The 24,588-nt window shown below is 37.2% G+C and overlaps 9 protein-coding genes and 1 long non-coding RNA gene across 17 annotated transcripts; 5 read left to right on the forward strand and 5 right to left on the reverse strand.

Annotated features, from left to right (window-relative positions):
• Positions 1-119: 119 nt before the first annotated feature.
• TRM7 (GPI-anchored adhesin-like protein) lies at positions 120-4,046 on the reverse strand. Its single transcript, NM_115727.7, has 6 exons — positions 3,490-4,046; positions 3,159-3,277; positions 3,021-3,079; positions 1,336-2,904; positions 1,117-1,240; positions 120-998 (listed from the first exon to the last, which is right to left on the reverse strand). Exons 2-6 carry the CDS (start codon positions 3,265-3,267, stop codon positions 397-399), a joined length of 2,463 nt encoding a protein of 820 aa, NP_191424.5. The 5' UTR covers positions 3,268-3,277; positions 3,490-4,046; the 3' UTR covers positions 120-396.
• A 1,521-nt stretch (positions 4,047-5,567) lies between these two features.
• Positions 5,568-7,162, forward strand: AT3G58660 (Ribosomal protein L1p/L10e family). The gene has a single exon (NM_115728.3): positions 5,582-7,162. It carries the CDS (start codon positions 5,622-5,624, stop codon positions 6,960-6,962), a length of 1,341 nt encoding a protein of 446 aa, NP_191425.1. The 5' UTR covers positions 5,582-5,621; the 3' UTR covers positions 6,963-7,162.
• A 270-nt stretch (positions 7,163-7,432) lies between these two features.
• On the reverse strand, positions 7,433-10,185 carry AT3G58670 (2-aminoethanethiol dioxygenase, putative (DUF1637)). Of its 4 annotated transcripts, none has more exons than NM_115729.4 (6): positions 10,018-10,185; positions 9,260-9,491; positions 8,895-9,040; positions 8,407-8,560; positions 8,111-8,314; positions 7,433-7,862 (listed from the first exon to the last, which is right to left on the reverse strand). In NM_115729.4, exons 2-6 carry the CDS (start codon positions 9,360-9,362, stop codon positions 7,741-7,743), a joined length of 729 nt encoding a protein of 242 aa, NP_191426.1. In that variant the 5' UTR covers positions 9,363-9,491; positions 10,018-10,185; the 3' UTR covers positions 7,433-7,740. The 4 variants fall into 4 exon arrangements, with proteins under 4 accessions (NP_191426.1, NP_001326765.1, NP_001078310.1 ...); NM_001339929.1 differs by having other exon boundaries at positions 7,438-7,862; positions 8,895-9,005; positions 9,870-10,170; NM_001084841.2 differs by having other exon boundaries at positions 7,438-7,862; positions 9,870-10,122.
• Positions 10,186-11,294: 1,109 nt separating this feature from the next.
• Positions 11,295-13,020, forward strand: MBF1B (multiprotein bridging factor 1B). The gene is made up of 4 exons (NM_115730.4): positions 11,295-11,556; positions 11,991-12,074; positions 12,384-12,466; positions 12,554-13,020. Exons 1-4 carry the CDS (start codon positions 11,415-11,417, stop codon positions 12,671-12,673), a joined length of 429 nt encoding a protein of 142 aa, NP_191427.1. The 5' UTR covers positions 11,295-11,414; the 3' UTR covers positions 12,674-13,020.
• A 155-nt stretch (positions 13,021-13,175) lies between these two features.
• AT3G58690 (Protein kinase superfamily protein) lies at positions 13,176-15,448 on the forward strand. The gene is made up of 6 exons (NM_115731.5): positions 13,176-13,570; positions 13,754-13,992; positions 14,108-14,243; positions 14,444-14,702; positions 14,800-14,932; positions 15,013-15,448. The coding sequence occupies exons 1-6, from the start codon at positions 13,417-13,419 to the stop codon at positions 15,292-15,294; spliced, it is 1,203 nt and encodes a 400-aa protein (NP_191428.3). The 5' UTR covers positions 13,176-13,416; the 3' UTR covers positions 15,295-15,448.
• A 44-nt stretch (positions 15,449-15,492) lies between these two features.
• AT3G58700 (Ribosomal L5P family protein) lies at positions 15,493-17,152 on the forward strand. The gene is made up of 5 exons (NM_115732.4): positions 15,493-15,711; positions 15,801-15,908; positions 16,003-16,045; positions 16,366-16,561; positions 16,666-17,152. The coding sequence occupies exons 1-5, from the start codon at positions 15,709-15,711 to the stop codon at positions 16,862-16,864; spliced, it is 549 nt and encodes a 182-aa protein (NP_191429.1). The 5' UTR covers positions 15,493-15,708; the 3' UTR covers positions 16,865-17,152.
• Positions 17,153-18,958: 1,806 nt separating this feature from the next.
• On the forward strand, positions 18,959-20,964 carry WRKY69 (WRKY DNA-binding protein 69). Of its 2 annotated transcripts, none has more exons than NM_115733.5 (3): positions 18,959-19,364; positions 19,454-19,597; positions 20,268-20,964. In NM_115733.5, the coding sequence occupies exons 1-3, from the start codon at positions 19,240-19,242 to the stop codon at positions 20,812-20,814; spliced, it is 816 nt and encodes a 271-aa protein (NP_567073.2). In that variant the 5' UTR covers positions 18,959-19,239; the 3' UTR covers positions 20,815-20,964. The 2 variants fall into 2 exon arrangements, with proteins under 2 accessions (NP_567073.2, NP_851020.1); NM_180689.3 differs by having other exon boundaries at positions 18,960-19,364; positions 19,451-19,597.
• AT3G09145 lies at positions 19,589-19,933 on the reverse strand. Its single transcript, NR_141512.1, has one exon. It is a non-coding gene; the product is annotated as an other RNA (long non-coding RNA).
• AT3G58720 (RING/U-box superfamily protein) lies at positions 20,592-22,045 on the reverse strand (the record flags this gene model as incomplete). Of its 4 annotated transcripts, NM_001339930.1 has the most annotated exons (4): positions 20,592-20,795; positions 21,019-21,568; positions 21,678-21,745; positions 21,825-22,016. In NM_001339930.1, the coding sequence occupies 4 exons, from the start codon at positions 21,954-21,956 to the stop codon at positions 20,592-20,594; spliced, it is 954 nt and encodes a 317-aa protein (NP_001326028.1). The 4 variants fall into 4 exon arrangements, with proteins under 4 accessions (NP_001326028.1, NP_001190129.1, NP_001326029.1 ...); NM_001203200.2 differs by lacking the exon at positions 20,592-20,795 and having other exon boundaries at positions 20,914-21,568; positions 21,825-22,045; NM_001339931.1 differs by lacking the exon at positions 20,592-20,795 and having other exon boundaries at positions 20,968-21,568; positions 21,833-21,996.
• A 190-nt stretch (positions 22,046-22,235) lies between these two features.
• On the reverse strand, positions 22,236-24,101 carry AT3G58730 (vacuolar ATP synthase subunit D (VATD) / V-ATPase D subunit / vacuolar proton pump D subunit (VATPD)). Its single transcript, NM_115735.5, has 2 exons — positions 23,852-24,101; positions 22,236-23,337 (listed from the first exon to the last, which is right to left on the reverse strand). The coding sequence occupies exon 2, from the start codon at positions 23,326-23,328 to the stop codon at positions 22,543-22,545; it is 786 nt and encodes a 261-aa protein (NP_191432.1). The 5' UTR covers positions 23,329-23,337; positions 23,852-24,101; the 3' UTR covers positions 22,236-22,542.
• Positions 24,102-24,588: the final 487 nt, after the last annotated feature.

Below are 24,588 nucleotides of genomic sequence, written 5' to 3' on the forward strand. Positions count from 1 at the left end.
TCTACAGTTACAATTAATTTGAAACGAAGTGGGTATATTTTTCAAAGGTTAGAATATTTTTAGAATCTATATAAAAAAAGTAATTAAGGATTAACATTTGTTAACAAGAAAAACTAAACACGATCTATAATTTGATCTCTGGTAATGATTCTTTTTAGCAGTAAATGAGGAAATTATTGCATCAAAACAATTTTATAAACCGAAAATGAGAAACCGAAGAACTCGTGCCCTCGTCATTTTGCCACCGACACCTTTGACTTTCTATAAAATATCACTCAACTCCTAACATTTTTAAAATAACATTATACTTCTTCTGTAGCCGTATATTCTCGCATTACTTCAGTTCATGCAGACAATTTCAGAACCAGAAGAAGCTTCTTACGAAGACAATACAAGTTACAACAACGACCGTTTAAGAACACTAGTAGATAAAATATCACTAACTAAATCATCAACCAAAGCAGAAACAATCTCTCCTTCCATGTCTATTCCTTCCTCAAACATCTCTCTTTCATAACCAATCCATCTCCCTTCAAAACAGCTCATGTCATGATCCACAAGCTCGTCGATCATCATCTCTCTCATCTTCTTCAACCCTTTTACTTCTCTGTTCACTTCTTCAGCCAACAAATCTCTATGTTCCAACAAAATCCCACCTGACATCATCATCCCTTTGCAGCTTCCAATTAACATCCTTTCAAATTTCACCGCTAAGCACTGATTCACACAGTCGAAAAGCGCCTTTCTTTCTGTCTTCATTGACGTTGCAGCTCCTCGAGAGCGTTCCATTTCATCAAAGAGGCTGGAGGGTAGTAATGATTCATTAGTGGTTGTCCCTGAGGCGAAGTCTTGAAACATGAGCTGCCCAGAGTTGAGGATCTCGGTTATGTACTCGAGCTCCCAATCGAGTGTTGCTGATTCTGTTTCATCTAAGGTGTGCTGGGACTCGTTGGATGAACCCCAAGTGAGCTCTTGATCTGATGAACTCTGTTTCATGCCTGAAAAAACCAACAACATTAAGCTTATCTAGCTGCAAATCAAACCAATACTAAGACTATTAGGTGTGAATTCAAATCCTGGTGAAGAAAATCTAGACATAAATTCACAAAGACATACCATATTCTCTGTCATGTCTGCAATCTGAGATACTCTTGCTGCAGGAGAGTGCAAAATCATCAGCTTCTGTAAGAGTGGTGATGCTGCTAACTTCTTGTTCTTCTCCCTGTATTACCTTCTGCTTCTAAAAGGAAAAAGACAAGATTTTCTCAGAGACTGGTAAGCCGGAAAAGCATTCGATATTATAGAATAGTGAAGCTATAGTTTATGGAAACTAACCTGGACTTTCTGGCTGTTAAAGAATGAAGTGCAGTCAGAAACAGATTCACTCTCTGTTAAAACTCTATCAAGACTGCTTTGAGTCAATCCGCTATATTTGGAAGGCGATGAAATCATCGCATTCGCTCTATCTTTTGAAATGGAACTCAAGGGCTCTTCTTGGATCAAGCTAGAGCTAGATGATTCAATCTTCGTTGTCAATTCCCTGAGCTTCTGCTCCAAAAGCGCATTTAAAGAATCACCACCTATCACATTGAACCTTATAGCAGAGTCTGCATCTTGTTTGGTTCCTTGTGAATGAGGAGATGATAAACCTTTGATCGAAGATGAGAAAGTGAAAGATATCACATCCATGTCCCTTTTCTGATCATCTTTACTAGTACTCGAGTCGCCATCAATGGAAATGTTACATTTTATCGACTTTTCACCCCTTTTGATCCGCTTATCTTCATAAATTCCAGATTCTTGCACTCCATTCCGCGGTTTTTTGCTTCGAGGAAGACTCTTTTTGCGGGATAAAGGTAAAGAAGTGGGTTTTTCTGCTGATGACATAGTAAATCCTGAGCTCTTCGATATAGATCCACTTTCCACAAGAACCTTATTTACTACTTTGTTCATTACTCTCCTGGATTGCTGATTGTCTCTGCAGTTCTGCTTCTGGTTGTTTTGCCTAAGCACATTCTTTCCGGTACTCAAGGAAGATCCTTTGCTACTGTTTTGGCTTTTAACCGCCCTATTCTTAGCTTCCACTTTCTCCTTTTGTCCCGAAGACATCCTCTTGTTGCCACTTGAAGACATTGATAAGCTGTCTTGCTTCTGATTACTGCTGACTTTTGCTTGCGCAGCGAAAGAAGGTGGCTTCACTTCACCACCTTTCAAAGCATCATAACTGTTTTTCCCCAATACTGTAGTTTTCTTCTCGTTTTGATCTCCTCTTAGGTACCTACTGTTCCGAGTATCATTAGAGATTTGAGGAACTGAAGTTGACGCTTTCTGCGCAGCTTCAAGTTTCTCTTTCAAATCTCGAATCCTCAATGGAACTGGAGAAGAAGAATCAGACGATGACACCATCCGTGTTCTTGCAATCATCCGTGGACTTTGCTCGATCATTCTTGAAGCAGCTTCCATTACATAAGCAGGGTTCCTAGATGGAACAAATCCAGGATTCCTTATTGGAGACAAGAGCTTATTGTGAGTGACAGAGATCGGTTTAGCTGATCTCGGGGGTAAAGTTTCGGTTTGAAACCGCTCAATCATCCGTTTACGCGGCCCTTTACTGGTTCTTGAATCCAAATGATCCCAAGAAACACCATCGAAGTCACTCTGACGATCAACATTAGCATCCCAAGTGTTTGCTTGGCGCGAGGATCTGAGAAAGTATGGATCAAGATCAGGATTAACCCGTGGTTCCAAAACGTTTGGTAGTGGTAAACCCTCTAAACCCATAAGCCTCGCTACCACACTTGCTCTAACCACATTTCCATCATCACTAGTAACAGATGAAGCACAACAGCTAGAGTCACTTCTCGGGTTGTAAGTTGGGTTCTTTACACTCTGATCAACTTCAAACTGTTGTAAACAGATCACACCAAAGAACACAAATAGTTCATGTCATTCAGTAAACTAACACAAAACAAAACATTGCATCAAACAAGGAAAATGGTGTTGAGTAAGAAAAGGCTTACAACAGAATGCGGCGTAATAGAGGGGTTTTGAACATTCTCTTTTGCTTGCTTAGATTCTTCTGTTTTAAAAGAAGAAACTTTAGATTATTAAACTTCATTACCTTAACTTATATATACAACAAAAGCTGGAAGACATACCAGAGAGTTGGGAGAGATTGGAAGAGAAAAGCTTCTTCCTGGATTTTCCATGCCAATCAAACAGATTTAGAAACGCTCCTCTTGGTCTTTTTCTCTCAACGACGTCCATCTTAATTTACCTATGGATCAAAACAATTGAATCAGTTTAATTTCAATGGAATGCACTTATAAGACGCTGGATCCCATCAAACAACAAGACCCCAGATAAAAAAGATCAAAACTTTTCCATTTTATTATAATGAATCACCCAATTTCAGCTGAAGGATATAGAGAATGTGATTGATATAGCAGAAGATTAAAGGAAATTAGATCAGGAATGAAATTTGATTACCTCTCAGTTTCTCAGGCTGCCAAAGATCTCATTTTTTACTTATGGATCCATCCATTAAGTGTAATTTGCAGAAACCCTATACCGAATTCAGCAAAATGAGAACCCAGACAGACACAGCTGAGAGATGTTTTGCAAATTGGATTGACCCAAATCGAAACAATGGTGGCTTTGGGAGATCTAGCCCTAAAGATCGACCAAAGCTCTCCACTTTTATCTCTCTCAGCTCACGAATCGCACTGTAGAACAAGAACAACGACCATGGAAGAAGATAAAAACACAAAATGAGATTTATCAAATCAGACAAACAAAACAAAGAAAATATTTGGGGGGTTTTGGAGGAATGCGTAAGATCAGGAAGGCTCAAAGCAGATTTGAGATTAGGGATTTGGGTAGTGAGCTAAGAGAAGTGAAGAAGCAGCAAGAGACGTTTTTAAAAAAATGAGAGAAGCTGAGTTTGAATTGAAATGACGACAGAGAGAGCCGTTGCAAAGAGAGAGAGAGAGAGAAAGACAGACAGAGACAAAGAGAGTTTTGAATTTAGGAAACTGAAAGCTCCCTCCTTTGAGCTATTAAAAGTGTTTCTTTTTTCTATACATAAAAGGAAAATCTTTTGTTTCAACAACTATTTTGGCTTTTATACATATAGCATGATCTCATCTACAAATATATATAGCTTGATGATGTTTTTTTTTTTTTTTTGTCACAAGCTTGATGATGTTTATATTTGGTATCCAATGCAGATGGAAATATATAGCTTGATGATGTTTATACATGTTTCAGTTCAGTTTGCAGTTTCAAACATAAGAGAATTTGAATTGGTTAGGGGACAAAAAAAACACATAATTTAAAAGAGGTCATAACGATTCAATTTTCAGGTGTAGAAAAATAAAGGCAAAGACTTTATTGTAAACAGTGCAATCACTGTATATATTAATATTCCATTTTGATTATTATAAAATTATTTCGTTGGGCATTACCACAATTCATATTTGTGTCCGTCTCACAAGGGCTCCACTTTCGTATAGTTTTGAATATTTGTAATATGCTGCATTCTATGATTCGAATTACTTAAAAGTTCAAATTTTTTTTGGACTCTTGATATTTCACAATCAGTTTTTTTTTTTAAAAACAGAATAAATGAGTAGAGGAAGTTGTTGTGGTTTGAGTTGCTTCGAAGTAGCGAAACCAAAGAGAGTAGAGTATATGAGAACGATGTCTGAACAATTCGATAAAATCCCTAGGAAGCTTTACACGCATGAAGACTTGAATCTCACAATGCAGAGCCGATAGTGAATTCATACTTTTCAAAGTTAAACTTCCGAAAATAAAATCAAATTAATAACATTTCAAAACTTTTAATCAGTAGTTTACTAGCTGTTACAAACCGAAATATTTTAATAAACAGAGAGAGAAAGTTAAAGAGACAATGACAAAACACAAACCAACATGGTTGAAAGGTTGACTCATATATATATATATATATATATATATATATATATATATATTGAGTATTTAATTTCTTATTTTTAATTCCAAAAATCATTATTTTAGATCAATAGTTTTTATTGATTTTTTTGTAAACTATTGAATAATAGAGAATTTTAAATTTTCCTAGATCCCTAATTCCAACATACTTATTTCTCTGTTGATTCTTTTTATCTCCAAAATCGACTTTAAAAGATTGATATTCAATAGTTTTAATCAAACAGTTTCTATTTTAAAAATCGTTGAAACCAAATCTCGTGGATTTCTAGATCTATAACTATTAATTCAAGAAGATTTAGATATTGAACTTTTGTTTCGGAAAGAAATAGATATAAAATTATTTCTTCGAGGACATATAGATCGTGCTCACAAATCAGATTCTATCTAGTATGATGTGTCGAGGAAATAGACTGTTTTCCGGAAGAGATAGTCGAAATTCGTATATGGGCCAATCTTTATAAGAAAATAACCTTTAGAAAAGTTACACTAGAAGAAAGTCCGGCCCATCTTTATAAGAAAACTATTATGGGCCAAAATAAAGGTAGGCCCATTAACCCAGGGAAATAATATATCAGTGATAAATCCTTCTTCTGTCCCCTTCCTCCTTAAACCCTAATCTCTGTACTCTCTCTTCCTCAATCCCTCCCATGACCACCGCAGTTTCGCCGCCGCCGCCGCAGGAGCAGCAACTTGTTCACGCTTCGCAGACTTCAAGAGTGAGTCCCAAGACAGTGGAGAGCGCCCTCAATGGTCTTATCAATTGGAGAAGCGACAAATCAAAGACAGAGAAGCCTCAACTTCTCGAAGAAGACGAGCTCGTCTACCTTTTCGTTACTTTGAAGAAGATTCCACAGAAGACCCGTACGAATGCTTACCGTATCCCTTTACCTCATCCTCTTATCAACCCGACGGTCGATTCGCCGGAGATTTGTCTCATCATCGACGACAGACCTAAAAGTGGTCTCACCAAAGATGATGCGATGAAGAAGATCAAATCTGAGAATATTCCAATCACCAAGGTTATTAAGCTTTCGAAACTGAAGAGTGATTACAAGGCGTTCGAAGCGAAGAGGAAACTCTGCGACTCTTACGACATGTTTTTCACTGATCGGAGGATCATTCCTCTGCTGCCGAGGGTGATTGGGAAGAAGTTCTTTACGAGCAAGAAGATTCCGGTGGCGCTTGATTTGAAGCACAGGAACTGGAAACATCAGATAGAGAAAGCTTGTGGATCTGCTATGTTCTTCATAAGGACTGGGACGTGTAGTGTCATTAAGGTTGGGAAATTGTCTATGGATATTTGTGAAATTACTGAGAATGTGATGGCGACATTGAATGGACTAGTTGAGTTCTTGCCTAATAAGTGGACGTACGTTAGGTCTTTGCATTTGAAGTTGTCTGAGAGTTTAGCTTTGCCTATATATCAGTCTGTTCCTGATTTGAAGCTTAAAATCGATGCTTTTGGGTCTGGAAAGAGTGTTGTTCAGGAGGAGAAGGAAGGTGAAGTTGAAGAAGTTGTTGCTGTTGATGGTGGAGAGAAGAGTGTTACAGGGAAGGGAAAGAAGAAGAAAGGTAGGATTCACGAGGTTAGGTATATGGATAGTAATGTAGCTGAGGTGCTTGATGAGGATGAGATTGGTGGTGACGAGGATAATAATGAGATTGTTGAGTCTGAGGAGAAGAAGATGAAGAAGAGGAAGAAGGAGGTAAGTGAAGTTGCAGAGAGTGAGAAGCCGATGAAGAAAGCTGCCAAAGGGAAGTTGAAACCTGATGTTGAGAAACCGATGAAGAAAGCTGCCAAAGGGAAGTCGAAACCCGATGTTGAGAAACCTATGCAGAAAGCTGCGGTCAAGGGGAAAGTTAAACCAGATGTTGTGAAGCTGGAGAAGAGCAAGGACGGCTTAAAGGCGAAAAAGACAACAATGGTTGCGAAAGACGAATCTGGTGGTGGATTGAAGCCGAAGAGAAAGAGTGTGCTTAGGAAATGAGGCAGAGGAAGGTCTTGAGTGTTTGCTTTTGAGTATGATTTATGTTTTATTTTCTATCGTAGTTCTTATTACATTTTTGAGCCATTTCATATCTTGTACTACTTCTATGAAACATTGAACTGGTGAATGTGGGTTTGATGGTTTTGTGGAGGAAACATACTACTGTTCACCTTTTAACTTTTTAAAGGTTTTTCTTTCTAAACAAAGACTATTTATCTGAATTTATTGCAATAAGCATTGATCAGGTTATGATGGTACTTGCATGATCTTGATCCCCATCTCTTAGTAAATGGCTCACCAAAGCTTTAACCATTTAAATCATATAGAGGTCTCTTAGAACAGTTATACCCAAAATCTGCATGAGTTTTTTTATTACTCGCAAGCCAGCACAGCACTTCAGGCTTCGTCTTTCAGTCATAAGAAGAATTAAAAGTTGATATGATCTAGAGAAGACATGAAATAAGGAAATGCAAAAGATCAATGGAAACAAAATTTATGATAACTAAATAGAACACTGTTTATGAGCAATTTTTTGTGTAGCTGCATATAAAAATAGGGGGAAAAAATTATAATATTAAACTAGTGAAGTAATCATAAAGTTGTATGTAGTAAACATTATCATACAACGACATAGGCTGGAACTTAATGTGGTCACAATTATGTAAGAACCTCGACCATTATGCAGCCAGCCTCTGAATGGTTTACCAATTATTCTCCTGATCATAAGCACCTTTCTCTTTCTGCTCTTTTTTAATATGTTTAATCCTTTTTGTATTTCTCATTTTCTAATCACTGGACCTCTGTACGGAACTCTCCATATCACAAAGTTATCTGGAGGTTGATACTCTTCAAGCCATGTCACATTTGAGATCACTTCTCCATTCATCACTTCAATCTCACCTGGTTTCACATATGATGTCATCAACAACATTGCCATAGTAACAAATGATAGTCTTAAACCAAATCTGTTTAGCAATACAGATAATGAGCATGTTCTATGAGAGTATGAGACCTTTTCTCTAATCAACAACCTAGTGGTTTAAACCATGATTCTTCCAAAATTGTTATGAAAGCTGTTACATTACGAAATATAGTAGCACTTTTAAGAAGTTATAAACTGGTATTTCGTGAAGTTTGTGATATTTTACCAGGTAAGTCTAGCATTGGGGATTTTCGGAAGTAGTTGCAGTGTCTGCCATGAGTAGAAGAGTATGGAGGAGATAAGATGTCGAAGATTGCACAATGAGTAATGGCTTTGAAACAATGAATGTTGCCACCGGTTGTTGGATATAGAGTGGTTGCTGGGCTAGGGGAAGTCATATCAATATCCTTGACCAGCTTCGCGGGTCTTGCTATGAGTAAAAGGGAACAACATATTACTCATTTTGAAATGATTCATATAGCACGGAAGTTATACTGGGGCAGTTTACAAGTCACTTTTTACCTTGTAATGGATCGTCTAGCTCTGATTGGTCAGGCTCAGCCCAATCATATGACTTAACGTGCATTGAACCATAAACAAGCTTGCTTAGCACTGTCATGCCTGGATGATTATGAAGTGGTATGATAGACCCAGGTGGCATGCAGAAAATTCCAATCTGACAAAATAATGATCAAAGCATAATAAGCAGACAAGTAAAGCAAGAATATTGCATTTCAGAACTTTGTTTAACTGCAGTAAACATGTGGAGCGTGTTGCTCCATGGCTTAGGCAAGGGCCATACCAGGAACCAAAATGATTAGTGATGATGAGAAATTTGGTTTCAACATGAGAAATCTAGCTTAGGTACTTCTACTTAACCTAAACTTTAATGCCTACCCACTTACTCTCAAGATTTCATAGCCAATTTCTGACTATATCGATGAAGGCAGACTCAAACTTTAAAAGGTGAAAACTACATGCGATACCATCCTGCAAGAATGTTTGCTCACCGAGAAGCTGTCACACTCATGTAACTGAAGGTATTTTATTGCTGGCAGAGAATGATGGTTTCCATTACGCTCGTTCCCAGGACCAGGCCAATTACGCACCAATTGAGCTTCCTGTTCGAGACCAACATCAGACGGCTTGATTTTCTCTGAAATAAAAATTACAAGTATCACGTATGTCTGCAAGTAATAGACACGATAAACAACAGTTGTCTAATGCCACAAGAAGGTGCGATAACCAATATAGAACTGCAATTCAGACATAACGAGCAACACAGTGTGCCTAAAGAACATAATGGAGCAAGCAAGATTGCAGAAATAGAAGGGAAGAAAATTTGCAAGACAGTGTATCAATAATGTCGTCGTACCCAAGACATTGCGAACCTTGTCTAAGGCCTCCTCAGACACAGGACCATTAGGTGAGAGAGATGACTTGCAAGTATTGAAAAGCCTCTGAATAAAATATGGCATGATACAAAAAGAAGACACAGCTCCAAGTTCTTGAGCTTCTAACTTTGGTAACCCTCTTTCAGCAAAACGGCTTTGAGTTATCAAAACAGCACCAGCGATCACCTTCTTCAATGATTCTCAAGCACTGCCCTGAAAGGAGAGAAAAGAAAACAACTTTAACTTCATATAGAGCTCCATAATCTAAACAAACACATCTGAAAACAAATATTACAAATCCAGGAGCTCTGAGTCTCTCACAAAGTAGTGTTTTTGACGAACTCTAACAAGTGAATGATTAATCTTTTTTCTTACATATCGAATTCAAAATCACTGCAGCTACCTAAATGGGCTCACTCAATGAAGCAAAAGTATTGCCAGGAATAGAATTTAGGTCAGTTATTTTGCAAAACTGAATCATATATCGAATTGAATTGAATTGAATTGAGCTGTGCCCAGCAAATTCTCTCAATTCATTGAAGAATATTACAAGCAGAAAAAAAAAAAAAAAAAAACGATTTGAAAACATACTGGAACAAGAGAAATGATGATTTGGAGTTGTTGCAGCAAGTAGAAGAAGAAGAGCAGCTAAACTAGAAGCAGGAGTGCTACAGAGAAGAGAAGAGAAGAGAAGGGAAGTTTCAATTTCAATAGATTAAAAAAGAGAAGAGTGAGAGACCTTTCGAGCAGAAGAGTGAAAATCCGAAGAACGGCGACGAGGAGATGTATCGGAGGAAACCGATGATGGAAATGGTTTTTTAGTCGGAAGGAGGAATCAGAATTTGATCTCTTCTTTTTGTTTCTTTTGCTTTGTGAGTCGTTTAAAAACGTCAAGTCTCACTCTCTCTCCCCTTACTTTTCAAATTAGTCAATTTCAACCCCCTTTGCTTTTTAAGCTCGAATAAATAATTCCACCTATTTTTTTAGGACGAGAACAAACTGCAACTTTTTTGGTAGTACCAACTTACTAGTACAATTTCGTATACATTCATTCTCAGATTCTCTTGCTAAGTTATAAGAATGGTAAATTATTTAATGTGATTTTTGCTATTTGTGAAAATAGAAGATAACGAGCTTATTTTAAAAAACAAAAAAAAAACTATAAACTTCAAAGATTTTGCTATGGTTATTAGATTATGACATTAAAATATTAATTTTAATAGATTTTCATTCTAAAATGCATCTAGATTTCAATATTGATTTCCAAGTAGCAAGAAAATTATTTAAAATCATAGTTAAATTAAATTAATCTTAATTTGATTTAAAATTAAAAAAACTCAAAATTAAGTTGTCAAACTACAACTGACTGCCACAAGGTTATAATTTTAATTTAAGCGATTGCAAATATAGTTCAAGAAACCATGCATTAAAAAAAAAAAAAGTGGACAAATTTTAGGTGACTTTGGGTATTTATGGTCATCAATGTACTCTATTAGTGGACTTGAAAACTTTGAAAAGCCCAACATTTGTTCTGGCTCTTTAATCTGAGACCTAAACATTGCTGATTTGGTCCATCTAAAAAACATAGTCAAAGTCCGTTTGTCCGGAAGTTTTTTCTACCAATTCCAAAAGGCCTTTCTCGGCCTATATGACCTTTGTGTTGGTCCCTGACTTCTCCTATGACTAATTGCTGTGCCCTGTGTGCCATTTTTTTTTAATCAGAGTTTTCTCATTTTATATATCAACAAGTTATACAATTTCGGATTAAATTCCGACATCGTCAAAAAGGAAGAAAAAATCCGACCAACTCTAATATTATTGGTTATAGTTTTTGCGTGTTAACATTTTTTAGTTAATATAGAGATCAAATTTGGGCCAAAATTATCTACGAGAAAGTCTGTCTCAACTATCCAAAGTTAAAGATATTTTCGCTGAGAAGTTAAAAATAATATTTCGATGGGCCCTTCAATCTTAGCTAATTTACTAAAGTAACCCTTGTCGAAAAATCAAAAATATAAAATCGCAAAACGAACACGGCTTAGTTTATCTTCTTGTCTCTCTCTCATTTCTTGTTATTATCCACGAACGAAGAAAAACCTAGAAAACAGTTGAAGAAAGAAAATCACAAGAGAAGCCATGGCCGGAATTGGACCGATTACTCAGGATTGGGAACCAGTTGTGATCCGCAAGAGAGCTCCTAACGCTGCAGCTAAGCGCGACGAGAAGACTGTCAACGCCGCTCGTCGAAGCGGCGCCGATATTGAGACCGTTCGAAAATGTTTGTTTTCTTTCTTTCTCTATCTCCGTCTCTCTGATCTACCTTTGTAGCTTAAGTTGTGGGAGAATATTTCTCTGGTTTAGGTTAAATTTGGCGATTGAATCTAGATGAGTTTTATTACGCTGTGTTTTAGTTTCCATGATTAGGGTTATTTGCCTTCGTCGCCGTCACTGGATTATTGTGGTTGTCTTAGAAGAGATCTGTGTTAGGTTTTCGCCTGTTGTGATTCGAATTTCGTTTGCTGCAGTAACAGTTCGTCCGATTTTACTTATGGATTCTTGTTCGTATCAGATTGATGTTTCTGTTTTGACATTTGAATATGCCTTTATCATTTTTTCTTTTTCGTGAAATCTCCTTTGTTCTATATGAGTATTTCTAGTTGTTGCAAGTAATCATCTAACGAGATTTGTTGTTTTTGTTATTGCTGGGTTTAGTCAATGCTGGATCGAACAAGGCTGCATCAAGCGGCACCTCCTTGAACACAAAGAAGCTAGATGATGATACTGAGAACTTATCTCGTGAGTTATTCAATCTCTTTCTCAAGGTGTATTGATCTGATTTCTATATTGATATAGTAATGTTAGTATCTATCTCTATATCCCTTGGACACAGTGGGTGAACTAGATTCTTAGGGTCTGTTTTCTTGCAATGTTTGAATTGTACTAGTGAGTGGAAGTCTTTTTTTGTTGATGGGTTATTGGGATGCCACGAGCTGATGCTTTATGTACTATTTATCCGCAAATCACTGTGTTTTCCATATGTGTCTTAGATTGATTAGTAGTGTTGGTTATCTTTAACACCTTGGTTGTGTATGGTTTTGAAATCAGATGATCGTGTGCCCACTGAATTGAAGAAAGCCATCATGCAAGCTAGAGGGGAGAAGAAGCTGACTCAGTCCCAACTTGCCCATGTACTTTCATTTTTCTCTGTATCTTTCTCTTTCTTTTACTGTCTTTCGTCAGTAATTGAATTCATTGTATGGGTTTTGATTCTGTAGCTGATCAATGAGAAGCCACAAGTGATCCAAGAATACGAGTCTGGGAAAGCAATTCCGAATCAACAGATCCTTTCAAAGCTGGAGAGGGCACTTGGTGCTAAACTCCGTGGAAAGAAGTAGAAGTGTAGAACAAAGCTCTTAAAGGTAACAACAAAAGCTGATCGCAGTTTCTCTCCAGTCCACATGCTTTACCATATCCTAAAAACTATATCTATGTATGGTTTGGTTTAATGGCGTAGTAGTTTGTTGCGAGGAATCTTTCATGATGTAAGAAAAACAAAGCTGTTTGGAACCTTTTGTCATTATAAATAATCTCTTCTCTTTCTTTTTCGTCATGTCTCGTAAACTTTATCTGCCACGGATGTATGTTCTTAAAGAAATTGAAGATTGAAATTGATCAATTGCCAATAATGATCTCTTTTGTCTCTGTATATGTATTGATTCAAACAGAAATCATAGTAGAAAACTGTCAAGAGAAATTGACCTTTTAACATAATATCTAAGTTTGGGCTGGATAATATCTAATTTTTGGGCCTGGATAACGTTTTACGCGTCAGGGACTAAGTTGTACAAAATGAAACTAAAGGGACAAAATAGTAAAGTTGGGTGCCACTGTTCCCCGCGCCACAAAACAAAAACAGTACAGTGAGTCAGTGAAGCTGACATTCACACACACACACTCACACAAAAACCAAAAACTAATTTTCACGAAATCCGAAGCTTAAAAATTATTCCTCTACTGTTTCAATTTCATCTCTTCTTCCTCTTGAGTTGGCAATTTCTAGGGTTTTCTCATTTTCCTTTTTTTCCATTTCTGGAAACTGGTAAAAGGCTTTTTCTTTGTCTGTGGGGGAGAAACAAAAATGGAGACAGACGAAGCATACCAAAAGAAAGAGCGAGCTGCATTAGTAGCCATCGTTGTCCTTGCTTGTCTTGCTTTATCTTCTTTGTTCGTCGCCTTTAGCTACTACTGCTATATTCGTAACAAGGTTTCTAAGCGTCACAGAATTAGCAAGAGTAAGCTCAACAATTCACACTTCATTTCTCCTTCTTATCTTTTTACCTGTATTTCTTGTTCTTACGCCGGATGCTGAAATTTGGTTCTAATTAAGGAATAATTTTGGAAGATAATTGTTCAATTAGGGTTCGATTTATGTTCTGGGTATTGAATCTGTTATTGTTTTACCTGTCGATTTTTAGGGTTTGATTGTGAGGAAAAAGGCGATTGTCAGAAAGTACAAGATGTTACTGAAAATGGGTTGCAAATTTTCACCTTTAAGCAATTGCATTCAGCAACTGGTGGATTTAGCAAGTCTAATGTGGTTGGGAATGGTGGGTTTGGCTTGGTTTATCGTGGTGTGCTTAACGATGGCAGAAAAGTTGCTATCAAGCTCATGGATCATGCAGGAAAGCAAGGGGAAGAAGAATTCAAGATGGAGGTTTGATTATTTTTAGCTTACTCTTTGATCTTTATTTTTTCAAAGCTTATGCACATTTTGCTGTTTGCAGCGTTTTTGATTACTTGATTGATCAATTTTTTGTATCTGGTGCCAGGTTGAGTTACTGAGCCGTCTGCGTTCACCATACTTGTTGGCACTTCTTGGTTATTGCTCAGACAATAGTCATAAGCTGCTTGTGTATGAGTTCATGGCAAATGGTGGTCTGCAGGAACACCTGTATCTTCCCAACAGTAAGTTTCTTTTTCCAGTAGAGTTAGAAGTTGCTGCATGTTTGAAGTTGTCATCTGAAGACTCCAAATTTAGTCTATCTGTCTAGATGCTAACAATTTGAACATGAATCCTAGATAGTGTATAATAATTACGAATTGGTGAATATACGTCTGGAATTCTTGTTGGATTTGATAGAAAAATCTCTTTTTCTTGCATTTAGGGTCTGGTTCTGTCCCACCAAGATTAGATTGGGAAACTAGGATGAGAATAGCTGTGGAAGCTGCAAAAGGCTTGGAATATCTCCATGAACAAGTATCACCCCCGGTGATTCATAGAGACTTTAAGAGCAGCAATATTCTGCTGGACAGAAACTTCAATGCCAAAGTTTCAGATTTTGGATTGGCTAAAGTCGGATCAGATAAAGCTGGTGGACACGTTTCTACCCGTGTATTAGGCACACAAGGATATGTAGCTCCTGAGTATGTTTTTCACTCAATCATCTCTTTGTTCTTGTTTCCATCAGTTAACTTTGATAGGTTGGATACTAATACCAATATTTTCAATATCTTATGTCAGGTACGCTTTAACTGGTCACTTGACAACAAAGTCGGATGTCTATAGCTACGGTGTTGTCCTGTTAGAGTTACTAACCGGTAGAGTTCCAGTAGATATGAAGAGAGCTACAGGAGAAGGTGTTCTTGTCTCTTGGGTACGCGTTCCTTTCACAAACTGCTCTTGTGTCATTTCTTCTTGTCTTTGCTCTAATAACTTAACTTTTCCTATCTCCAGGCTTTGCCTCAATTGGCTGATAGAGACAAAGTAGTAGACATAATGGATCCAACACTCGAAGGACAATACTCTACGAAAGAAGTTGTTCAAGTTGCAGCAATAGCAGCAATGTGTGTTCAAGCAGAAGCTGACTACAGACCCTTAATGGCAGATGTGGTGCAGTCACTGGTTCCATTAGTGAGAAACCGTAGGTCAGCTTCAAAGCTTAGTGGCTGCTCTAGTAGCTTTAGCTTGGCTCGGTCTCCTAACTCTCCGGGTAAAGCAAGCATAGGTTCTCAATGAATAAATCAATCAGAGAAGACGAAATGTGAGGCTTTTATTATGTAACGGTATTTACTAAAACAGACAATGATGTAAACACTTGAGTGATCAAACATGGAGTCATAGAGATAATCATCAAATAAACTTTTTCGAATCTCTATGGGCTACTAGTTATTGGGCCAATCCTGACCCATTACTATATTCTACAGAGACGAGAATGATATTAGTTCATGAGAAAAAAGGTCACGTGAGGGAACGTGGGCTTGATGGAGAAAGGAGGGTACAATCGTCATTTTGAGTACTCGTAAAATTTGCTTAGAACCCTAGAAGGCTAATTAGAACTAGGGTTTATATAGTTTGCCGCTTCATCTCCGTTTCTTCTTTCCGATTCGTGTTTTCCCGTCGGCCGGAGATATATCGCAACCCTAATCCGAAATGGTCCGTCGCAGTTAACTCCTCTTCTTTGGTTTCACGTTTTTTGATGTTTCAAATAGAGATTTGATGATATATATTTTGGTTGAATTCAGGCGTCGGAGAAGAAGCTATCGAACCCAATGAGGGACATTAAAGTGCAGAAGCTGGTTCTCAACATCTCCGTTGGTGAGAGTGGAGATCGTCTCACCAGAGCCTCCAAGGTTTCACTTTTTTTTATCTGTTTTGTCTGGTTTTCATATCAACCCTGTGTGTATGCTCGATTTTAATGGAATTAGTTCTTCGATAACTTGGTAGGTGTTGGAACAATTGAGTGGTCAGACTCCTGTTTTCTCCAAGGGTAAGTTATTTTCTAAGTTGTATCAATTCATCGTTCGATCTCTGAGAAAATTTGCTGGAGATAGTTAGTGATCTCGACTAAAACAGGGGCACGATGCTTCTGAAGTTTAGGACGATGAGTTAGTTTTTTTGAAGGTCATTAGTTCTTACTTTTTGGTGTATGATTTTTAATTGTTACTGGCCTGGATCCATAGATAATCGTAGTGAGAATCAGTAGCTCTATCAATTGTTTTGTATCAATTGCTTGGAAGATGATTGTAACTTTGTTTTGGATGAAGAGAGTTTTGACATAAATCTTAACACTTGTTATCTCTTTTGCAGCTCGATACACTGTTCGTTCTTTTGGTATAAGACGTAATGAGAAGATTGCTTGCTATGTGACTGTCAGGGGAGAGAAGGCAATGCAGCTCCTTGAGAGTGGATTGAAAGTTAAAGAATACGAACTCTTGAGAAGGAACTTCAGCGACACTGGTTGCTTTGGTTTTGGTATTCAAGAGCACATTGATTTGGGTATCAAGTAAGTCTCATTCTTTCTAACACATACATAGAACAACTTTAGAGTGGCTTTTGTGTAACCAGTGATCAAACGTACGGGGTTTTTAAATATATATTTGATCTCAGGTATGATCCATCGACTGGAATCTACGGCATGGACTTCTATGTTGTTCTTGAGCGACCAGGTTACCGTGTTGCGCGCCGCAGAAGATGCAAGACTCGTGTTGGAATCCAGCATAGAGTGACGAAAGATGATGCCATGAAATGGTTCCAGGTGAAATATGAAGGAGTCATTCTCAACAAGTCTCAGAACATCACTGGTTAAACAAATGTGTCAAACAAATAGCTATCATCTGTTTTGTTTTTTTTGGGTTCAAATCGTATTTTCTCAGTTTTGTTTTGCTTCTCTGTTCTTCAGACATTTTGATTTTCCTTTATATATTTTGCGTATCTACTACTCCGACAAAAGCTGACTAAAGGTCTAAAACACATTTCCGAATTTTCGATACTCCGACAGGTAATGAACATTCTCTATATCTACATAACTCATCCCCAAACCGTAATTTTGTAAAATAACACTCTTAGTTCAACAATAATCGTTTGTGTTATGACTTATAATCGCATTCTGGTGTTATAGTTAATAACTGCGTTATAGTTTTTCATGAGGTAAAATGCATTTTTACATAAATTTTTAAACGAATCTTTGACTATGCGTCTATATGTTTAATATTTAGAAGACGTGTCAATTATATAATTACCCTGTGTACTTGTACATTATTTAACATAACAACAACTTCAAAAACATTATCCAATCATGTTTCATTGTCAATTCTCAGTTGCATCAGATTCGAGCGAATTATTGATTGGTTCGACATTAATTATCATGATCAGAAGTGACCAAATCAAACATATACATTACATACGTTTTGTGTGTGTAAACACGCGTTACATACATAAACTAATCAGAAAACCTATACAACCAGAAAATACAAGTTTTGGCTCCATTCTGACAGAAGAAGTTGGAGACAATAATGGAGTAATTAAACTAATAATTATGACACAGGCTTTTATAGTTTTATCTATTTATGATTTTACAATTTAATAAAGGACTGGAGGAATCTTGACTTGATCCCACACAGATTTATTATAAGCCATTTCCAGCCCAAATTTCTGTACACATTTATAAAATATTAAAAGTCATTTGTCTCTAGACCCATATATATTTTTTATTTTTTATTTTTACTTTTTATCTCAGATGAATTGCAGTTTTTATCTGGCCAAATTCATCCACAAAACGTCATCAAATGTGACATATTAAGATAGTATCCATTTGTCATGAAAAGGGCCATGTCACTCTCTGGAAACTTTTTGGTTAAGATCTCATAACCTCTTTCTGTTGGATGGTACGGGCTAAAACATTAAAGCAACCGATTTTCTTGCATAAAAGCGATGTGAATCTGTTGTTTTTGTGAGCTTCATGTTTTTAATACTAATACTACAATAGTATTGGACTATTGGTTCCTTCTCATTTTTCGATATAAGATTCATAGCACGTTTTTATTTTTTTGGTATCAAGATTCATTGCACGTTATTTTTTGGACCTCTGATCACTTATTTTTTGGACCAGATTTTTTTTTGTTTGCTAATTCGGTTAAACCCATGTGAACTTGTTGGTAAATAATGAATTACTCAATGTCATTTTATATATTAGGGTTGGTAACCTCTAGCTTCCAATGAAAAGAGAGTTCTCGCGGTATGTAAACTTCTTAAAACGGAGGAGTCAATAAGATCTTGGATGGGGATATATACGAAAAAACTAAGCTTAGCAGAGAATAAGAGAACATTGTACATCAAGTTTTTAAATAACAGAAACTTCTTATGAAAATGACCTTGACATAAGATTCAAATTAAGGTTAATTTTCAATGGAATATAGATTTAGTCCAAAATGGATAAATCGTAAACAATAAGAAGAAAATAAGTAAGCATGATATACAAGAATAATATGTCACGTTCACAAACATGATGCATTTTGGGAAAATTCACTAACCTTAGCCTAAGAACTACTATCATCTTAACCGATGTACAGTTTCACTTAAAAGTTTAAACTAATTCTTTGAACTTTAATCGCATTACAACATCTCTAGTTAGGAGTTCATATAATTAACCAGCTTTAGATCATTAGATGGGTTGCAACTAACTTTATTCCGGAAATTACAAAAATGAGCATAATGTTTTCTTTTTTTTCTTAGATGGACAGCAAAAAAATAAAAAGATCACAGTCTATAGATCAGATGCGGATAATTATAATATAGATTTGCATAATTATGCATGGACTTAATCAAAATGTCCAGCTAATTAAAGAAATAATTTGATTAGCAAACCTCATGGTATTAATAAAATAAAATTCCACGAGAGAAGAGAACCTTTCAAAAAATAAATAAACTAATCCACTACAAAACAACTGGTCATATCTTTATTCAAATAAAATAGCAATGACCGATATAATAACAATATAATACCTTTGATATTTGCCTGCACGTCCCCAAACAAGTAGAGAATAATAATCACATCAAGATTGATTAAAACCCTCTCACTAATCACCTTCTTAATCACCACCCTCTCCGGCTCTCAACAGAACAACAACAAAAAAACAGCTTCCGTTGTCCTGTTCCGGCGAAATCGGACGGTCGAGATCAATCATGCATCGTAGAGCAGCAATTCAAGAATCGGATGACGAAGAAGATGAGACTTACAACGACGTCGTTCCTGAATCTCCTTCTTCTTGTGAAGACTCAAAGATCTCAAAACCAACTCCAAAGAAAAGGTTTGTGAACTTTTTTTTGGCTATTATTACGAATTGTTTTGGAAAACAAGATAAATGATCTGAAAATGTTAATAATTGTTGTGTAGTAGGAGGAACGTAGAGAAGAGAGTTGTCTCAGTTCCGATAGCTGACGTGGAAGGATCTAAGAGCAGAGGCGAAGTATATCCACCGTCCGATTCATGGGCCTGGAGAAAGTACGGACAAAAACCGATCAAAGGCTCGCCTTATCCCAGGTAAACAGACTCTTTTTTTAATTACCGTTGTGTCCTTTTTGTCGTTTTAATCAGCGGCGGCTTAGAAATGAGAAAGCGTAGAGTAGCCTTGACGGTGGTTGGGCTAACGTACGCATCTCGTAGAGTTTTGTTGAATTACGGACGCGTTTGATATCGCGTGGGTACACGCGCCAGCTCCTTAATTCTTGGGGGGAGTTTTTGATGTTGTGAACTTGTAATTAAGGAACAATTAGAGATGGGTCATCACTCACTAATTGAATTTTTCTTTTTAACTAGTACTAGTATTATATTTTTGGATAACCTTGGGGGAAGTGTGAAATATTAAAGTAGCGGTAGATCTTGATTTCTAAGAAAAAGCCACAAAAGGTAATGCGCACAAAAAGGAAAAGTATTTTACATATATATATATCTACGTGATTAACGTGCCAATATTATACCATTATCTAACATTTTATTCATTTGATTTCCTGGGGTTAATTTTAGTTTTTTCTGTATCAAAAACTAACAATTACATCTGTTAAAAAAGTTTGAATTATTTGATCATAAAATGTTATGTTCATAACTTTGATTATATTTTCTAATGTATTTTTGCTAAAAGAGTTTAAAGTTAATCACTTGGAGATGAAAGTTAGTAACTTTAGTGGATCAATCTCTTTTTTCTTCTTTGCAGGGGATATTACAGATGTAGTAGCTCAAAAGGATGTCCGGCGAGGAAGCAGGTGGAGAGAAGCCGTGTGGACCCTTCTAAGCTTATGATTACTTACGCCTGCGACCACAATCACCCTTTCCCTTCCTCCTCCGCTAACACCAAATCCCACCACCGCTCCTCCGTCGTCCTCAAAACCGCAAAGAAAGAGGAAGAATACGAAGAGGAGGAAGAAGAACTAACCGTCACCGCCGCAGAGGAACCACCGGCGGGACTTGATCTAAGCCACGTAGACTCACCGTTGCTATTAGGCGGCTGCTACAGCGAAATCGGAGAGTTCGGGTGGTTCTACGACGCGTCGATCTCATCATCATCTGGTTCTTCGAATTTCCTCGACGTAACTCTAGAGAGAGGTTTTTCAGTAGGCCAAGAGGAAGATGAGTCTTTGTTCGGTGATCTCGGTGATTTACCTGATTGCGCCTCCGTGTTCCGCCGTGGGACTGTTGCGACGGAGGAGCAACATCGAAGATGTGATTTTGGCGCCATTCCTTTCTGTGATAGTTCTAGATGAGTTTGTGTGTGTAGCCAAAACCAAAAGAAAAAAACACAATTTTTTTATTTTCCACTGTAAAGGTGTATCAATGGTGGATTCATTTTTTTAAAAAAGGAAACCCAAATAATAAATTTAATATCATTTGAGAGAATTCAAGTACAATTAAAGATTCTAGCGGCGACGAGGATTACCGAAAAGGAAAGTTTCTTCCATTGCTCTTACCACAGAGAGTAGCTCTAATGTGAAGAGATCATTCGTTGTCATGTCTCCGGTGAGATTTGATCCATTAGCCGGAGGAGAAGAGTCTTGTTTTGTCGGCTTGAGTATGACGAATCTACAGACAGGACATTGTCCTTTGGTCTTTAACCATGGAACTATACATTCCTCGTGAAACATGTGTTTGCAAGGAGTGAGCATCACTGTTTCCTTGGGCTCGAAGTCTTCTAAACACACGGAGCATCTTTTGTCGTCTTCTTCACCTGAGAGATTTTGAGTGTTTCTTGAGCTTTCGCTTCCCGGGTTTTTGTTTCTGTAGTATAAGCTCAGGCTTCTGAGAAGGGTGCTTTTTGGAACTGGGTTATATGTTTCTTTTGTTAGATGTTTGAGGATCTCGTCTTCTTCATTGGTTTGTGATGATGATCTTGAGCTGCTCTCGGGTCTAGTTGATTGGTTGTGAACGGCTTGTCTTAGTGCCTCGAGGTGTTGTCTTCGCAGGTTGTTGCTGTTACGGATTGGAATCTGATGCCGAGTATGTGATGGTGGTACTAAATCTCTGCCAAGAACAATATATAATTTTTCAAGTTCTGAAAGAGGATGTAAAGACTATACTTTTGAAACAAAATCAAAACCAGGAATAATCAGAGGATGATGATTTTTAGTACACGGTTGATGAAATCGATGTTCTTGAGTAAGCGGATATGGGATCATCGATCAAGTGTCTGTTAACTATCTGAAAGAGAATATTAAAACATAAGGAGGCTAAAACATTCCTAGGTGTATATCTATGACAAGACGAAAAGTTGATTTACTGAATTACTCCTAGACCAAGCATTCCGCGAAGAGAAAGCAGGAACTCGCCAACCCGACGATCGTGTATCCGAATCATAACTATAATTGGGTTGATTTGGAACAGAGGAATAGCCATTTCTGTTGTTGTTCATAGCTGAGAAGGAATGGCTTTCTTGTTACATATTAGGGATATGATAAGTTTTTGTATTAATGCAGTTTATATTCCTTTTCTTGCTTTGAGTTATTCTTTCTCCACTTATATGATTCTCTAAAAGCTGATAAATTAAGCAACGAATCTGTCCTAGTATGTGATGCCATGCCTTGTCTCCTGAACAAGTATCATACGCTTCACGAATGCTTTGTCACTTTATTGATCTAACTTGAAATGGATTCACAAAATTCCTTCCCTTCTCATTCTGCTATGCTTAACCCGGCCACCAATAATTATATCCAAAAGTAACTTTACTCGAGAAAGCACAAGAAAGATTCTACATTTGTTTGGTCTTGAAACAGGGGAATTATAATTACTCAAAACAGTAATAATCACAAATCTCTCGAAAAATTTTATATCAAAGCACAATCCAAGATGATACAGTATTTCATCTACATCAAATCCATTTTATTTGAAGAAACATAAGTCTGATGAAGAGAGTAATAACAGCGCGAAGGCGAAAATAGAAACCGAGCAAACACAGAAGGCACAAAGAGAGAGAGAGAGAGAGAGAGAGAGCCCACACCTCAGAAAATAATGTCTGAATCCTTCTCAGCACCACCAACAAGGAAGTTACGAGCAGCGTTTATCGAAATCCCTCTCTGCATAGAGATGTCTTCAAGAACCATTTCCTCAGCAAACTCCTTAGCATTAGCTGCCTGTCGTTCGACTTCCCTCCTCTTGTATCCCTGAATCTTCTTCAACCTGAAGAAATCCTCTCTCTCAAGCTCATCAAGCTCTCCCTTGATGTAACTGATTGTATTCTCCAGCTTTGGTTTCACCACATTCTCCAGAGCGTTGACCCTACGGTTAGTCGTCTTGATTGCTTCATCAAGGGTCAAGAAAGAAGTCTGGAGAGAAGCAAGCTCAACTAGAACTTCAATGGCTTTCACATAAGCAACACGGCAAGCTCGGACCTGTTGACCACCTCTAGCTAAACCGGTCAAGTCATTCTTGGTCTCACCTTCAGAGAAGTGATCAAACTTAGGCAGCTTCACTCCAGCGATATTCTCTGTCCGAGAACGAACCTTCAAAGTAGCTTCTTTAACGTTCTCGAGGACAACATGTTTGACATTGTCACCAGCAACATACTTTACTTCGGTAAGAGCAAAAGACGATGTCTTCATCATATCTCCCATAGACTCCTTAGCTGTAACGATTTTCTTGAGAAGTGCCCTAAACTGAACAGTTAAAGCATCACTCTTTTTCTTGAGGAGAGCATGACCTCTTGTAGCGCCAACAAGACGAGCTTTCATAACCCCGAGCATAGTAACAGTGGGAACCACATTCAAACGCGCGTTTTGGCCAGCCATATTTCAAAACTACAGCAAATGAAAGAGATGGGATTAAACAAGGACACAAACAGACTTACTCTATTGACAGAAGCCAACAACAGAAGATGATTTTTCGATGATGCGAAACAATACTTGCATCATTGAGGAAAGAGATCAACATGGAAATCTCGTAAATTCTGGTTTACTAATTATAATTGAACAAACACGCAAAGATTCTTAAGTTTCACTAGGAAAATCTTAGGCTAATGAACCAAGCACCCAATCATTATCTCGAACGATCCATACAGAGATTCATCAGATTATCCATTTTTTGTTCCCAGATTGAATCAAAGTCTACGAATTTTCTAATTGAATCAAAGTCTACGACTTTAGGATAGATCGTTTCCCAGAAGATGAAATCTAGATCACAGAACACACCTAATCAATTGGACTCAGAATTGAGCAGTCAGGTTATATGGATACACGCCTAAATTTCCCACCAGATTCAATTGTTTCAAACCAAACTAAGAGAAGAAAAGAGTGAGATTTGGGATTGACATACCTGGGCCTCTCAAAAGGTGAATTCTTAACAAGTAAATCACTGAAATTAGATTGGAAGAAGCCAAAGAGAGAAAGAGAGATAGGAAGACAATGAAAATTGATATTAATTCAGAACTGTCGACAGGGGTAAGAAGATCGTATTCGACCTCGTCGCTGTGATCGTGGAGAAGAAAGAAATGGGCTAATTGTGTAATTAACCGTAAATATAAAGGGCTTATTTTTTACAAATAAAATAAATACGTATACAGCTCATCACGTATGGTGGGGCCTACTTTCGTGTCCTAAATCTGAGACCCATCACTTTCGTCTTTAGACGCGGTGAACTATATATCTCACGTTCTTATTTAGTGCTTAGGACAAAAACAAAACTCGGCCAAATACATTTTTTCATTTCCAAGTTTCAGGGATGAAATCTTGTTGTATAGAGTTTCCAAATGGTTGAGGAGAAAATAATCTCTCATTCAACACTATATTGTATGACATTTTTTTAAAAGGATATGATTTGGTGGTTAACTAATTATTCCGAATCAATGTGTGATATATAAAAAATCTTAGAACTAAAGCAATGTGTTATATTAACTAAAGAAGAATAAGAAGATCTTCTTTTAGAACTTTCCTCACAAAAGGCACAATATCTATCAAAAGTTATGTCTTAATTTCCTATACCAACTTAATTATTAGATGGAATTGATTATAGAACCACTATACTTAAGATATGTTTTAAATCATAAATTTTAA

The sequence above is a fragment of the Arabidopsis thaliana genome, chromosome 3 (assembly GCF_000001735.4).
Source record: "Arabidopsis thaliana chromosome 3, partial sequence".
NCBI lineage: Eukaryota > Viridiplantae > Streptophyta > Magnoliopsida > Brassicales > Brassicaceae > Arabidopsis > Arabidopsis thaliana.

Excerpts from the sequence above, each read along its gene's own strand:
- TRM7 (NM_115727.7), bottom strand. The coding sequence starts at position 3,267 with ATGGACGTCGTTGAGAGAAAAAGACCAAGAGGAGCGTTTCTAAATCTG. Across the intron at positions 1,241-1,335 it reads TTAACAGCCAGAAAGTCCAG|AAGCAGAAGGTAATACAGGG; the intron begins GTTAGTTTCCAT and ends TTTTCCTTTTAG. Across the intron at positions 999-1,116 it reads CAGACATGACAGAGAATATG|GCATGAAACAGAGTTCATCA; the intron begins GTATGTCTTTGT and ends TGGTTTTTTCAG.
- AT3G58660 (NM_115728.3), top strand. The coding sequence starts at position 5,622 with ATGACCACCGCAGTTTCGCCGCCGCCGCCGCAGGAGCAGCAACTTGTT.
- AT3G58670 (NM_115729.4), bottom strand. The coding sequence starts at position 9,362 with ATGCCATATTTTATTCAGAGGCTTTTCAATACTTGCAAGTCATCTCTC. Across the intron at positions 9,041-9,259 it reads CAAGGTTCGCAATGTCTTGG|AGAAAATCAAGCCGTCTGAT; the intron begins GTACGACGACAT and ends TTTTTATTTCAG. Across the intron at positions 8,561-8,894 it reads ATGAGTGTGACAGCTTCTCG|ATTGGAATTTTCTGCATGCC; the intron begins GTGAGCAAACAT and ends TTATTTTGTCAG.
- MBF1B (NM_115730.4), top strand. The coding sequence starts at position 11,415 with ATGGCCGGAATTGGACCGATTACTCAGGATTGGGAACCAGTTGTGATC. Across the intron at positions 12,075-12,383 it reads TGATACTGAGAACTTATCTC|ATGATCGTGTGCCCACTGAA; the intron begins GTGAGTTATTCA and ends TTTTGAAATCAG. Across the intron at positions 12,467-12,553 it reads CTCAGTCCCAACTTGCCCAT|CTGATCAATGAGAAGCCACA; the intron begins GTACTTTCATTT and ends TTGATTCTGTAG.
- AT3G58690 (NM_115731.5), top strand. The coding sequence starts at position 13,417 with ATGGAGACAGACGAAGCATACCAAAAGAAAGAGCGAGCTGCATTAGTA. Across the intron at positions 13,571-13,753 it reads GCGTCACAGAATTAGCAAGA|GGTTTGATTGTGAGGAAAAA; the intron begins GTAAGCTCAACA and ends GTCGATTTTTAG. Across the intron at positions 14,244-14,443 it reads ACACCTGTATCTTCCCAACA|GGTCTGGTTCTGTCCCACCA; the intron begins GTAAGTTTCTTT and ends TCTTGCATTTAG.
- AT3G58700 (NM_115732.4), top strand. Across the intron at positions 16,046-16,365 it reads GACTCCTGTTTTCTCCAAGG|CTCGATACACTGTTCGTTCT; the intron begins GTAAGTTATTTT and ends TCTCTTTTGCAG. Across the intron at positions 16,562-16,665 it reads CACATTGATTTGGGTATCAA|GTATGATCCATCGACTGGAA; the intron begins GTAAGTCTCATT and ends ATTTGATCTCAG.
- WRKY69 (NM_180689.3), top strand. The coding sequence starts at position 19,240 with ATGCATCGTAGAGCAGCAATTCAAGAATCGGATGACGAAGAAGATGAG. Across the intron at positions 19,365-19,450 it reads AAACCAACTCCAAAGAAAAG|TAGGAGGAACGTAGAGAAGA; the intron begins GTTTGTGAACTT and ends ATTGTTGTGTAG. Across the intron at positions 19,598-20,267 it reads AAAGGCTCGCCTTATCCCAG|GGGATATTACAGATGTAGTA; the intron begins GTAAACAGACTC and ends TCTTCTTTGCAG.
- AT3G58730 (NM_115735.5), bottom strand. The coding sequence starts at position 23,328 with ATGGCTGGCCAAAACGCGCGTTTGAATGTGGTTCCCACTGTTACTATG.